General features: G+C 46.0%; 1 protein-coding gene across 1 annotated transcript in view; it reads left to right on the top strand.

The window, feature by feature from the left end:
• Positions 1 to 11,912, top strand: part of TMC2 (transmembrane channel like 2) — a 34,757-nt gene extending 22,845 nt beyond the window's left edge. The window contains exons 16-20 of the mRNA XM_027793645.2: positions 754 to 993; positions 2,751 to 2,876; positions 7,887 to 7,965; positions 10,119 to 10,239; positions 11,349 to 11,912. Coding sequence (XP_027649446.1) covers positions 754 to 993; positions 2,751 to 2,876; positions 7,887 to 7,965; positions 10,119 to 10,239; positions 11,349 to 11,602 — 820 coding nt within the window. The 3' untranslated portion in view covers positions 11,603 to 11,912. The remainder of the gene's footprint in view (positions 1 to 753; positions 994 to 2,750; positions 2,877 to 7,886; positions 7,966 to 10,118; positions 10,240 to 11,348) is intronic.
• Positions 11,913 to 14,184: the final 2,272 nt, after the last annotated feature.

Raw genomic sequence — 14,184 nt, 5'->3', positions numbered from 1 at the left:
AAAAGTGGAAAGGTAAAAGTGCCAGCTTACGTGTCCGAGAGGAGTAGCAGTGGCATGACTGAAACAGAAACCAGTCGTGTAAACCCTGCAGCACCCTCACTTCTATAAGGTTATTTTTTTTCCAGTGATAAAAATGTATTAAAATGATCCATGTACTGGGGAAAAAAAATCAGAAAGGGTTCTGGGGGCACCATGAGCTTACACGTCAATGCAAGGGTGGGCACGAAGCCAGCTGGAGGCAGCTGGGCAGGAGAGACACCTCCCAAAACCACCCCAAGGGAGGGCGAACAGGAGCTGCTCTGCCCTGCTGTGCAGCACCAGGGGCAATGGGCAAGCACAAAGCACCCTCACCTCTCCTCTGGGAGCAAGGCTTCTCTTGCCGTGGTTTGAAAATTTCTGCCTGTTCCCCTACTACTACTCCACAGATTTAAGGGGATCTCTCCCTGCTGGTTACATTCACCTGAAATTTTCCAAGCTATCTCCAAGCAATTATTGTAACAAACTGAAAATCTTTCTTTGCAACCGCTGAGGGGCCTGAGACCTCACTGGTCCTCAGCACATGGTTATTGTGCCTTAACACGGATGCAGGCAGCTTCTCCTCTGGGAGCACGTGGGCAGCACAAGCCAGCCCACTAAGACTTCATTTGAGAGCAAACTTGACACCACGTGAACACTTGTTTTCCTTGTTCTGAAAATAAAAAAAACTTCCAGCCTGTCAAAAAATAGCACCTGTCCTTCTCTTTTCCTTTTCAGGATGGGATCCTTCTATGCACCAGGGCTCGTGGGTATAAACGTTCTGCGCTTATTAACCTCCATGTATTTTCAGTGCTGGGCTGTAATGAGTAGCAATGTCCCTCATGAGCGCGTCTTCAAAGCATCCAAGTCTAATAATTTTTACATGGGACTTTTGCTGTTGATCCTGTTCCTCAGCCTCCTGCCTGTGGCTTACACCATCATGTCCCTGCCGCCCTCCTTTGACTGCGGACCATTCAGGTACTAGCAAAACACCGAAAAGGCCGTTTTTCTGCTCTGGTACATGAGATTATTTTCATGAAGTTAGGAGGCCTGGACTCCAGCAGAGATGGTGAAATGCTTTCATTGCCAGTCTGGTTAAATCCTCAGCAATGTGAGGCAATGGGCCATGCCCGGCTGTGGGGTGCAGCCAGCTGGGAGCACTGAACCTGCTCTGAGCTCCTGCTTACTGTTCCCCCCGGGCTCTCACTGCTTTGTGTCCTCTGGTACATGATACCTGGTGTCTCCCCAACACACACCAATGAAAGCACCAGAGGACAGCAGGGGTGGGACAGCAGAGTGCAGCCCACAGTAGGAAAAGCAACAGGAGCACCCCTAAGGCTCTCTGGAACATTGCAGGAGCAAAACGGGTCCAAAGGCTCCTTCTAAGACCTTCCACAGAGCCAAGAACTTCCACAGCATAAGATGTATGTTATGTGTTGAATTTTTTTGGAAAATAGCAGGAAATTGATAGGTCTGAGCCTGAAGAGCTGCAACTTTCTTTTTTTAAAAAAGCCATTTTTGTTTTTTAATTAGGACAGAATCAGCCTTGCATAGAGTATTCACTGGACTGGATTAACATGCTAATAAAGTCTAATTTGATTGAATAACGCCATTTCCTGGGCCTGCTGAGTCTGACTCAGCAAGAAGCCAGCTTGGAACAGATTGTTCCTGTAGATGTGCTGTTTTAGGTTATCCTAATGGAGAACAACAACAGAAAGCTAAAAGACTCAGGGGAGAAGACGAGTGATCAACATTCCCTCAGTTCTGTAACAAGGACAGGTGTCAACGAGCGATGTCAGAACATCTGACAAGAGACTTGTTGCGTGCATGCTGTCATTTGGAGATGACTAATCCACAATGTGAAAGAGCTATTTCAATTCCCAATCAACCCTTCAAAAGCCACTCAGCCCGATTCAGACCCTTGGCACACCTCTCAGCTCGACTGAAAGCTCAGCTCTCCTGAGCTTACAGCAGCTGGTGAAGTTGGGGTACCGTTTAGCCAAGTTTGATTTTTTTGATTCTCATCATCAGGACAGAGTCCAACACCTTCCTGAACAGAATTCTGCAAGATCTCTAGAGGCAGCAAGCCTAAATACGAAGAATAGCTTTGTAGGGTTGGATTCCCCAACCCAGAGATGTTGGGGAGAGAAGAAGATCAATGATGTAATCCAGCCTTTTACAGATCTGTTCTCCTTTCATACTGAATACTCTCATCTGCTTTATCAATTCGGTTTGAAATTACTCTTTCACTGACTTTCCTATTAAGCAATAATCACAGCTTGCTATTTTTGTCATTACTTAGCAGCTCTTCAAGTTGGCTCATTATTTCAGAAAGCTGGAATTTGCATATGGAAAGTCATCACTACCATGAAAAGGCCATATTTAACAAGATAATAATCAGAAATATATGGTTACTGCAATCTGTAGGCTTTTATATATTTCAAAGGGGTAAATAGTCAGAACTCATAAAAAGCCACATGTCGAAATAAATGTATTAATTCCAGAAGCAAGCTGGCCTAGCAAAGATTGTTCTTATAATCAGTGGGGGATGGGGGGGAATGGATGGGCCAACAGATAATTTAAAATGAAGGCATTTTAAAATCCTTGGTGGCCAACAGTAAGCTGGTGCTTACTGAAAGGAGGAGGAAACATGCGACTTAACATCCTTAAATTAGGAGCCACTTTGTCCCTGCAGGAAACATCTACACCCCTTAACTGGCTGTTTGTCTTTCCAGTGGAAAGAAAAGGATGTATGAAGTCATTCAAGAGACCATCGAGCTCGATTTCCCACTCTTTGTTGCCAAGATCTTCAGCTATGTGGCAAATCCAGGACTGATCATACCTGCAATTCTGCTCATGGTGTAAGTTTTCCTTGCAATATTACATGCCCAGCTGGGGGGAGGAGGTTGGAAAAAAAATATGCTGGGATGCTATTGAGGTCTAAATACAGCTTCTGCTGAGATAACAGCCCAGATTAGGGCAGACACGTGGTCCCTACCCCCCTCACCTTCACCCAACCAATTTCCCAAAATTTAATTACCTGACCCAATTAGACACAACTTTGTAGATGAAACACATTGCTGACAGAGGCCTCATGGATATCAAAGCTGTCATAGCTTCCATACAAAAAAAATTCAGTAGCCAGCAGGATATGAATGGACAGTGTCAGCTTGGTGTCTTTTGGAGAAGCAATTTCTGTCACAGCTGGTGGTATTTACAACACTGCCAAGCCAGTGCATTCAAAAATTACACATTCCAAAAATATGAAGAGGTGTGTTTTTTGTTTGGGTTATTGGGGGTTTGGGAGTTGTATTTTTTTTCTTTTTCCAAATAATACATCTGGAAATTTTTTCATTGCTGCCTGATCATTTGAGCTTTTAATCCACACTTAAATCCCTAGCACCTTCAGCAGCACCAAGACCAGGGCAGTTCTCTTTTTTCTTTTTTTTAAAAAAAATTTTGGCATTGTTCTCGAGGTTTCTGTAGCTATCAAAATGAGTGGGAGAGCTGTGGCCTAATTTTGTGGGCAGTTCTGAACACTCCAGACTAAACAGCAGGAGACAGGCAGAGGGTTAGGGGGTGTATTACATATATTTGCCTGCTCTGATTCTTCCTTGGGCATCTCCACACACTGGAGATGGGCCTCTGGGCTGATCCAGTACAGCCACTCTCGCACACTGTGATCCTTCATTCTGAATAGGTTACACTAAAGATAATGCCATTAAATTAAATAAAATACAAGTGCCCATGTTACAAAAGTTTCTTATAAAAATAGCATGAGAAAAATCCCAATTAAACTGAAAATGACCGGTCATCCCTCTACCTGTCTCAAACTACTTACCCATTTTAACCTACAGAGGATCACTGTAACTCATGCAGAGCGACCCTAACTTGAAGAATCAAATCAGATACACGCAGGAGACAAGTCTCATGCTACATTCATAGCACGACCAAGCATATTATTGAGTTATTAGCTCTATTCCTGCAGGCTTGGCACTAGCACTAGCAGATGCTACCGCAAACACGACATGAAGACTGCAGAACTAATCCATTCCAAACGGATGACCTTTACAAAAGGGCTGCAGGTCAGGTTTCTGAGGCTCTGATGCAACCCACCCCCCCGCCAAAAAAAAAAAAAAAAGTGGTGGGAGAGCAGTAGACCTTTGAAAATAATGTTTTGTTCAGTGACAATGTCCTTCCCTTTCCTCCACTGACAGCCAGGACAGGGAACAGCACAAACCCAGTTTATCTGCTGAAGAGACACCTCTTATCACCCCTTCCCAGTCTGAGCTATTCCTACATCACAGCCTTCCCATCAGTCCATCTCTCCTCGAAACACCATTTGGTCTCTGCCTCGATCCCCTCTGCAAACTGAGAGATACCCTCTGTCCACATCACCTAAAATATCCTCATTTCCCACCCAGATACACCGCCTGTGAGGCCTTTGAGTATACTAGATACTTGTGATTTCCAGTCATTCAGCTTCCGAGAAAGTCACAGACCTTAAAAAGTGGCTGCTCCCACAGTGCCTGGACAAGTCAGACCTACAGCGCCTGGGCCAGTAGCTCTCACATACCCCACGAGCATCAGGGGTCTTGCAGAAGCGCTGCTTCCTATGTGCATACAAACTTTTCCTGGCATAATCCCAGACAAAATCATAGCTACCATACAAGGATGTTTCCTAAGGCTTGAATCCTTTCCTCAGAAACTTTTCAGTTGAGGGAATCACATTCAGCAAGTCCCCAGTTTCCTGCCTTCTCCCTGAAAATCTTCAGCTTCTGCTGCTACCTCTGCTGTAGTGCAGACAGGTAGACAGGGTCAAGCTGGAGCTAGTCCTGACACTGATCCCCATCCAGCTTGCCAAAAGATTAAAACCATGAAGTGCAAAAGCTTCATTTGGTCCTGATGAGCAAAGAGACAGCAGTTCTCAAAGTAGCAAGCAAGGCAACCTACAGCGCAGCCTAAATAAAAAAGCCTTTACAAAAAGTGACAGCTGGATTACAAATGGACAGTCAATTGACTTTGATGGCAGACACTCAGAAAATGTGTTTTCTGCTTCTATGGACAGAATTAAGTCATTTTCTCTAGCCATGATAAGCCCTTCTCCTTTCCCCCCATGCAATCCAAAATGCCTCTTCTGCTTATTTCTGTTCTTGGCTTCTGGTCCCAAACAATGACAGGGTTCAGTAGGTGACGTGGGTGTCAAACTTCCTGTCCTGTTTCCAGCTGCCTGAGGACAAGGGGGAAAGGAAACAAAGAGCAAGAAGAAGCAGAGATATTGTGCACACAAGCACATAACCTAATCCCACCTGGGTTGGGAGCAGGATTTCAACCCATGGCTTGCAGAGCCTCCTGGCAGAAACTAGAAGCACCTTACTTCATCAAGGAGAAAAAGATTGAAAACTACTGTGTAGGCTAGAGAAGGACAGTGACCCACACTTTCTCCCCAGCTCTGGGGGAGCAGTAAATCAGAAGAGGGGTGTCAGTGCCATGCAGCATCTATGCTAAACAGTTCAAGCATGAGAGTGCATCACCAGGTTCGCTTTAGAGGCATCCCACTGGAAGTGGATAAACTCCATTTGCTAATGCTTACTCGATTTCCCAGCAAAGTTTACAGCTTCTCAGGCTGCTGCTCAGTCAGACCAGGACCTGACTTTGCTCTGCCTTTTCTGGGAACCAGCACTAGCAGCATGAATCAGGAATTCAACAGCAAACCCAGCACACCTGTAGGACCTGCCCAGGACACCAGCATGCACCTTGGAGGAACACCCAAGATACTTCAGCATTGCTGGGGCTTGGCCTGAACAACCCAGTGCAAATCTGCCTGCTTTGGATTGGAGCAAAAGCACCCCCCCAAACCCCTTCGTGTGGCACTGCCCCTTTCCCCTCTCCCTCCCACGACCCCTTAAGGGGCAGTTCCATCCTGGACAAACTCAACCTCCCTTGAGCAAGAAACCTGCAATAAACCAAGGACAGAGCAAACTCAGGCTTAGCCTGGAGACAGAGTGGGTCTGTATCTCACGATGTTTGGGAGAGGAGCCTGGCGAGTTGACACCCTTCCCATCAATGCCCCGTCAAGCACCGGAGCCATCAGGGGAGGAAGCTGCGGTGGTTGGAGAGGATGCTGGCTGCTAATGCAGAGGGTGAGAAAGGACTGAAAATGGAATGGAAGTGGATTTGCTCAGTTACTCAATGAACTTGAGAAGGGAGCTCAGAAACAGAGTGCATGGCATCCCAGATGTCTCTGGATAGGCAGACCTAGTTATCTTTATGAAAACAGGGCTGCTCTAGGCACTTACATCCTGGCTGGTCACAACAAAAATAGCGGAGCAGCCCAAAAGCCCTGGTTACAAAGTAATATTTCCTAGGCAATAGAGTTTGATAACATAGAAGAAATACAACTATCACATCCTTGCAGAAGAACAAAAATAACAGTTTCCAAGGGGTGTTTGCAGGGCAGAGAGCCGAGATCACCAAGAATGAGTTTTGGGTTAATTCTAGGCAAAAGAAAGAAAATGCGTTTCCTCTAGACAGACCCCTGCAAAATGCCTCAAGAAAGGCTACCCTGAGACCCCTCCCTGATCTCCGACCTGGAAACCAGCTGCCGGTACACGGTGCCTTGCTGGGTTTAGAGTCAGGCACTCTGCTGACAAAACCTTTGAGCCTGTTTTGAGGATACCAAACCTGGGCCACACTCAAACAGGTGTTTTTGGTTTTGTTTTTTTTTCCTTTTACAAGAGAATTTTCTTTTACTTTTTTTTTAAAAAAAAGAACAGCTACAGTGGTGAACTGAACGGCTCGTGTTTTCCCTGGGAACGGCTTGGAGTCACCAAGCAGATGATGTTTATAATTTAAATTTATATTTAATATATGTTTATATTATATTTATATATTATATATAAAATATACATTTATATTTGTATTTATTATACTTATTTATATTTATTTAATATATATAAATATAAATATATATGTATTATATTTTTTTAAAAAAATAAATAATAAAGAATAAAAGCACTCTAGAAAAGCAGGAGGAGACATTTTTGACAACCAAAACATTACTGGCTGGCAGGTAGCAGTGGCCCTGACTCCTGGGCATGGTTTAAAACACGTCCCTCCCCGCGCACCAAAGGCTGGCTGCCAGCACGCCTTCTCCCATCCCACTCACCTTGCAGTTCCCTCCAGCTTGGCTCCATTTTCCCCTGGTTTTGGCGTGCCCTTTCTGCAGAAGAAGGGATCGAAACAAAAGCCAGTGCTCTGCTCCGACCTGGCATCTGCTTGCCCTCAGCTCCTGTCTCTGCTCGTTCCCAACAGCCCCTTCCCGGGACGCAGGAGGCAGCCGGTCCTGAAGTGGGAACCAAGACTGTGCCTTGAGCAGTGTGCTTTTCAGGAGAGGGTCCAGGGCCCTGCTCGGCCACCATTTTCCTGGTTTCCTAGTTTTTTCTAAGGCCCCTGTGCAAGCTGGTGCCTGTTTTGTCTCCCAGGCATGTTCTTCCTTTGAGCCATGGCAGAAAGCCATATGATTTATCAACTGAGCTTGTGGTTTTCAAGGCTGTCACCTAGTTTCACCAGGGCTAGTGAAAATGAAGCAGAGGGAGCCCATGGCCAGCCAAGGTGGAGGCAGGTGGCCAGGACGGTCATTTTTTTTTCTGTTTGAGCGGAACTGAGCTACTGGATTGGCTCAGCCCACCTTAGCTGACCATGCCATGAGGCAACCTGAATTTTTCCTAAGCCTTGAGCCTGTAAAGGCAGTTTGGAGACAGCTGGTGGGAAAACTAGGTATTAGAAGGTAGGCAAAATTAAATGTTCTCCTCATTTATCTTTCACTCTTCCCTGATACTATCACTACAGCAATACATTTGTTTTTGTAGCCTTGCCATCTATTACCTCAATGCCGTGGCTGAAGCTTACCAGCGCGCCAATGCAGAGCTGAAGAAGAAAATGCAAATGGTAAGTACTGATCTGGCAAAGCCATCTTTGAAATACCACGCACGTCTGACATGCAACATATGCTTTCAAATTGGTCTTCACTTCTGAACACATTAGCGACACAAGGGGAAGATGCATTTTATGCTTTTTCACTCCTCTCTGACGGTACCTAATGGCTAACTGCAAAGAGTGGTCACATCCCGTAATAGGTCACGTCACGGGCTGCTGTTTCATACAGTAAGCTTTCCCATAAACTGCACTTTCCACCTACAAAAGTAAGTTACCTCAAAGTTCAAGTAACGTTTTGGAGCCTGAGATTTCCCAGGGACAGCAATAAGCCTACCAAAACCACAGCCAGATTTTGTACGAGCTGAAGAGCAAAGAGCCATAAATAACAACATGGCAACAACATTTCTTACTGGTAATCAAAAAGCACTTTACAAAGGAGGCTGGTGTCTGTCTCTGCCATGCAGATGGGAAAAGCAAGATACAGGCAGATGCAAGGATTCAGATTAGCAGGGTAGGATTTGGACCTCACAATATCCAAAACTGGTTGAGGTTGTAACATGTAGAGGACAATAATGCAGAGATCCCTGAACTTATATGGATTAGCCCTGGCAGCAGCATACCTGCAAAAGCACAGCTCTGCTCAGTTAAGGAGTCTCAATGAGAAACAGCAAAGGTGGCCTGCTATCAGGGCCTGTGCTGGTCTGCAAGCACCAGTTTCCCCCAGAGCTTTCCTGGTGGGCGTCTAACCGTGTGCCGTCTTGTACTACATAGATGTGTACAAAGTATCAAGCCTTGCATCAGGAGAGAACATGATGCCATCAGAGGACTGGTATCAGCCATTTTACTAGTACAGGGCAGGATCCAAGCCAAGGAAACAATGCCACATGAAGCAATGCATTGCATAAATCAGAGACTGGTGCAGCATTAAAAGTGAGGATGTGAGCACTGAAAAATTAGACTCCATAAATTACATCTGAATGCTTAAATTCAGAACTGATCACTCATGCACGTGGCTTAACATAAGGGTCTTCCTGCATAGGGCAACCTCAAGTATTGCAAGAGCTGAACACATGCTACAGCACACTCGGACTTAGGGGCACGTGGTCTATTTCATGCTGCACAAACTGGTTGTGATCAGGGTTTAAGAGAGCACAAACCCCCATGGAGGGGTCACGAGGCAAGGGCTGGCACTACCCAAAGGAACAAACACATCTTCAGACAAGCACATGCCTTTGCACCGACATTATGTATGTTTGTCCCGCAGGCACCTGTAGGATTGCTGAGACAGCCAAGCCTGGCAAAAGGAGGGGCATGCAGCAGGGCAGGGGGAAAGGGAGGGCATCAGCACAGCCCCACTGCTTAGGGAGTGAGGGATGGGAGCTGCCTGGTCATAGCAGGGGTGGTTAGCAGTTGGGGTCCCCCAGAGACCCCCATGTGGTGACCTGCTGAGCTCACAGAGATCTGCCATGGCTGCCTGCTGCTCTGTGGGCTGTGACCTCTCAGCTGTAGCAAGGACATGAGCCGCCTCACATCCCATGGCTCCAGCACACAACTCCCTCCACTGGCAGATCACCCTTTTGGGAGCAGGGATGGAGCTGGAGTGGATGCCATCCAAGCTTTCTCACTGTATGAGAGGGCAGCTTCCCCCTTTCCACATCCAGCATGCTTGTCCTGAGCATAAACAGCCCTGGGTATTTTCTTCCTCCTGCCATCCAGAAGGAAATCTTTTGAAGACCTAAGTGCATGCAAGTAAAACCAAAGACAGCCCTACATCCCATCCCCATGCTGCCATGCCTTCCTCCGGTTCCTCTGGCATTTATCACCGACACCCTCCCTCCCAAGAGGTCCACATTTAAAACAAATCAAAATCCCAGGGAGGGTGGACTAGCAGCTGCAGAAACACACAGACAGCCTGGTAGACCTATAAACCATGTCATCAGCAAGTGCTTTGCCCTAACAGGAGCAGAGCTGTTGCTTCCCAGGCTCTCAGACCTGCGTGGGATGTACTTTCTTTCTGTAAACCCTTGGGTCACTGAACCAAGATGCTGCACCTTGAACATGGAAAGAGATTGCATTCATACCAATGAACACTTAGCTGGGCCAGCATTTCATGGATTACATCTGCATTTTCAAACTAAACCTGATGGGTTTTTTTATTGATGCAGCAACGTGAAGAGGAGAAAAACAAGAGAAACAACAAAGCCAGCACTAACCCCATGCTGCAAGATCTGGAGGATTTACTTACACCAAGTACGAAGAGTGAAAGTCACCCCAAACAACCAGAAGGTAAAAACTAAACAACCTCCCCTCAACCCTCCTGAAAAAGATCCTTTGGCCACTAAACTGAGAGGGAAGGATTGAGAAACCGGAGCGATACACATTTGCAAGGGATCGGATGAGTATAACTAGCACAGATTTTGCCTGCTTACAGAAGTCCACCTGCCAATGGATGACCAGAAAGGGCAAGTTTCTAGACTAGATTATGTCTCACACAAGCTTATCACAGTGTGGGAACTGTAATCCAAAGTTATGATTTGTATCCCAGCTATTAATCATGCCAGCCATGAAACCATCAATTTATTCTGGGAACAATGCTGAAACTCCTGCGTTGTTTCTGGGCTGATGAGTTAGGCCAGGCACAGGCTTTCCTCCAAATTGAGATTTTCATTGGAAAATTTGTTATGAATGAGACAGAAGTTTTTTACGGGACTGCATTGGTCTTAGGGCAAATAAATGCATGCTGTCAGCTCTGCTGAGGGCATCTATAGCTGAGCAGAAAGATGCGGGAGGAGGCTTTGGCACCCGGGTCTGGGCACTCTCAAGGAAGACAGATCCTCCAGGCATGGTCTGAACCAGCCATTTCCTGACTGGCAGAGCATCTTCCTCTCAGTTGTCAGAAGCAGTGCAACACGTGAAAGATTCTCATTCCATCTCGATGCAGACAAGAGCAGCAGACTAGTGCCACCATAACCCTCTCACATTTAAATGGGCTGTTCCTTGGAAAGGCTGAGACAAGCTGGTAAGTTCAGATCAGCTCAACACAGATTTCCCCTCAGAGCAGGCTCAGGGGGCTCATTTAAATGGAAATAGTCCTGCAGCATTATGGGTGCATTGATTATAAATACTGAAATCAGCAACTAGCCATGGCCACCATGTGCCTGGTAGGGCTGCCGTGTCCTACAGATGCATCAGTAAGAACCTGCAAAGAGAGCTCGGGCAGCAGAGGCAGGCACTGGCTGTTGGCCAGCCTTATTTATGATTTCTACACTCAGATGCTCAAACACAAACCCCCAGACAGCCGGGTTATTGCATGTAGAAGAAACAGCAGCCACTGGGGAGAGGAAGACAGACAGCATTTGCTTTCAAAAAAATAACGTTCATAATCTTTGCTCTAGACAAGAAAATAGAGTCTCCTAATAGAACCAGCCCTGCCGGGACACAAAGCAGAGCAGCAGCCCTGGACGGCAGCACCATGAGCGGTGGCAGAGGAGCAGCACTCACCCTGCCGCCACGCACATTTGTGACACAGCCACTGACACCGGGCGTCTGGGCACCTTACCCTGGCCAGCCCAGGCCAAGGGGGTACCCACTGGGACCAGTCCCTGGAAGGGGGAGAGGGCAGCCACGCTACTCACATGCTGCTCGATAAGCTCAGCAACGTTTCTCCCATTTGACATTAAAATAGAGGTGCTGCATGAACTATCGTAGTTTTAGCAGGAAACGATTGCCGTATGTTGGTCATCCACTCCTGATGATCTGTATCGATCCAACACAGAATATCTAAACCAGCTTTGTTTAGAAGCTTAGTAGTACTTTGGCATTGTAACCCCCAGTGGCTGCGCTGATGTTGATCATGAAGGAAAAGGGAGGTGATCAGGGTGAAGATCAGCCGTGGCGTTGCTAAACCACTGCATACAGAATGCAACCCTGTGGCCACTAACAACAGCACAGTGAGCTCGCTTGTCAGTCCTTTCAAAGTCTTCTTCAGTTAATAAAAGTAGTGTGAGTTTACCTGTAATTTCAACAAAGGGATTTCTTTTTTTTTTTTTTCTGTCCCTCTACCTGAAGAATTAAGCGTTCTTTAAAAAAGGCCAGCGTCCCTGTCCAACTGCACAGCAGCTGCTACTAAGAGTAGTCCAGCACAGGAGGAGTTTTTTTCAGCTGCATTTTGTCCTTAGTGATAGCTTTCCTCCAGTCTACCGCCTCCAGACTTACACCTTTTTGCTTCATCCCTGCCGTGTATCCCGCCAGCGCTTTCTCGGGTTTCCCGCTCTGTTCCTCTTTTCATAGTTTGTTGACAGTACCTTGCACCATTATTTCATCCCTAGATTTGACTCCTAATGTAGAACACCACCCAGCACAACTGAGAGACTAAAAGTCCTTTGGCCTCGTTTCTGATTATAACCAGTTAGAAATTTCTGGTGCAGTTTAAGGATCGTATCTTCCAGATCTACTGAACTTCCCAGGACTCCGTGGCAGGCCTTCTCTGGGCTGACCTGCTCTTTTACAGCTACAGTTTCTTCCTGTTGTTGACACAAACCCATCCCAGCCAGCTTAGATCTGGTGTTCGCATATGTGTTGTTCTTCATAAAAAAATCTGTAAAAAATAAACTCATGGTCTTCAGTAAAAACAAATCCATAGATATAGCTAGTAACAATTCCACTACATCTGGGATATTTGAGATTAAAGATTGTCACCTTGAGTTTTTCCACTAAATGTCACAAATTTTGTCATAGAATATGTTCAGGACAGGAAACTCAGTCTCTTAGTTCTCCTCTATGACTTGGCAGACCACAGAGCATTTGACCCTCAGTCTGGGAATGTCCACCTTTGAGGAGCTAGGCAAAGGAATCCAGTTAGGTCAGACATGAGGCAGATTGGAAAAAGGATTCAATTTTTCAGGTCCAAGCCAATTTAGGCATCCGATTCCTCACAGCAATTAAGGACTTAAATATTGCACTGTGCTTACTTGTAGACAGAGACCTAGCTCATTGTTGGATGTCTGTGGTTTATAAAAGAGACCAGAGTCCTAAAGAAGTACTCTTCCAGGAGATACAAGTGAGAGTCAGATAAAAGGAGAATTCAGAATTTCTTCTAAATCCTTGCACTTTGCTTTCAAATACAGAAAAGTCAATGGGTTGTTTGTAGAAATAGCTGTCCCTGGTGCACGGCTCAAAGTCGGTTTGGCTGTTCCCAGGCACACTGCGATCATTGGGGTTGCTCATTCTCCCAGGGGGCCTTCACATGGGAAGCTGCTCATTAAATTTATTTCCTGGTCTTGGAAAGACATTTCTCTGAGCTGGGTCTCACAGATAAGGTCTTGTCTTGCCTCTTTGCCATGAGAGTTGCTGGTGCAAGACGGCTGTGGTTGCCTTTCCCACCACCTCTGTCTGCAGAGATACCCAGTCATTGAACTGACGAAGAGTCAGACAAGAGAAGCTCTTTTTCAAGAGACAGAAGCTGTTTGTCACCCATCCTTCTCTGCAAGTGTCTGTAGAAAATATTGATCATAAAGTGCTGGGGAAGGTGCTGCCAGCCTGCTAATCCAGCATGGATGGCACAGAAACAACACAGTGCCCTGATTTCAGCCCAGCCAGTCTGCCCTGCAGGCTCTGGTACCTAGGGAATGGTTGCATAATGAGGAATAGGATTTCTCTGCTCTTAGCTCCTCATTTCACATTAAAACATGATTTGGAAATACGAGACGTGGCTTCAGATCTCACTTCTGCTAGAAAACAGAAAGGGGCTGGAAACCTGTGTGTGCATACATGGGGTGGGCACATGTGGAAGAAAAGTAGAGAATATTTATTTGCACAGGGAATATCAGGGCAATAAGAAACATTATGAAGAAGCCATAGAGAACCCCAGACAGGTTTTGAAAACCTGAGAAGCAGAAGCATACTTAGACCAGATAAGTAACTATTCCAGGATTTGAATGGTCTCTGAATCAGGCCCCCGAGACCTGCAATAATACTGAGCATTACAAAGCACTGTGTCATCTCTGGAGCACACAACTGCCCATTAGCTAATTAATCTTTCAATGTTTGCTCATCTCTAATCATAGTACATTAGGTTAACCCATTGATCAATGTCTTTTGCAAGCTCAGAGGCTTCAGGGTACGTACGAGGGCAACTGTATCAGCTAGATGACAATTTCTGCAGACCGGTGGCAACTCTTCCCTGACTCCAATTCACAATAGGGTCCTCTGTTAGAGCACAACGGTTGTGAA

This window comes from Falco peregrinus, chromosome 5 (assembly GCF_023634155.1).
Source record: "Falco peregrinus isolate bFalPer1 chromosome 5, bFalPer1.pri, whole genome shotgun sequence".
Classification (NCBI taxonomy): domain Eukaryota; kingdom Metazoa; phylum Chordata; class Aves; order Falconiformes; family Falconidae; genus Falco; species Falco peregrinus.
The sequence above is the reverse complement of the archived record's forward strand: the minus strand, read 5'-3'. Positions and strand labels throughout refer to the sequence as shown.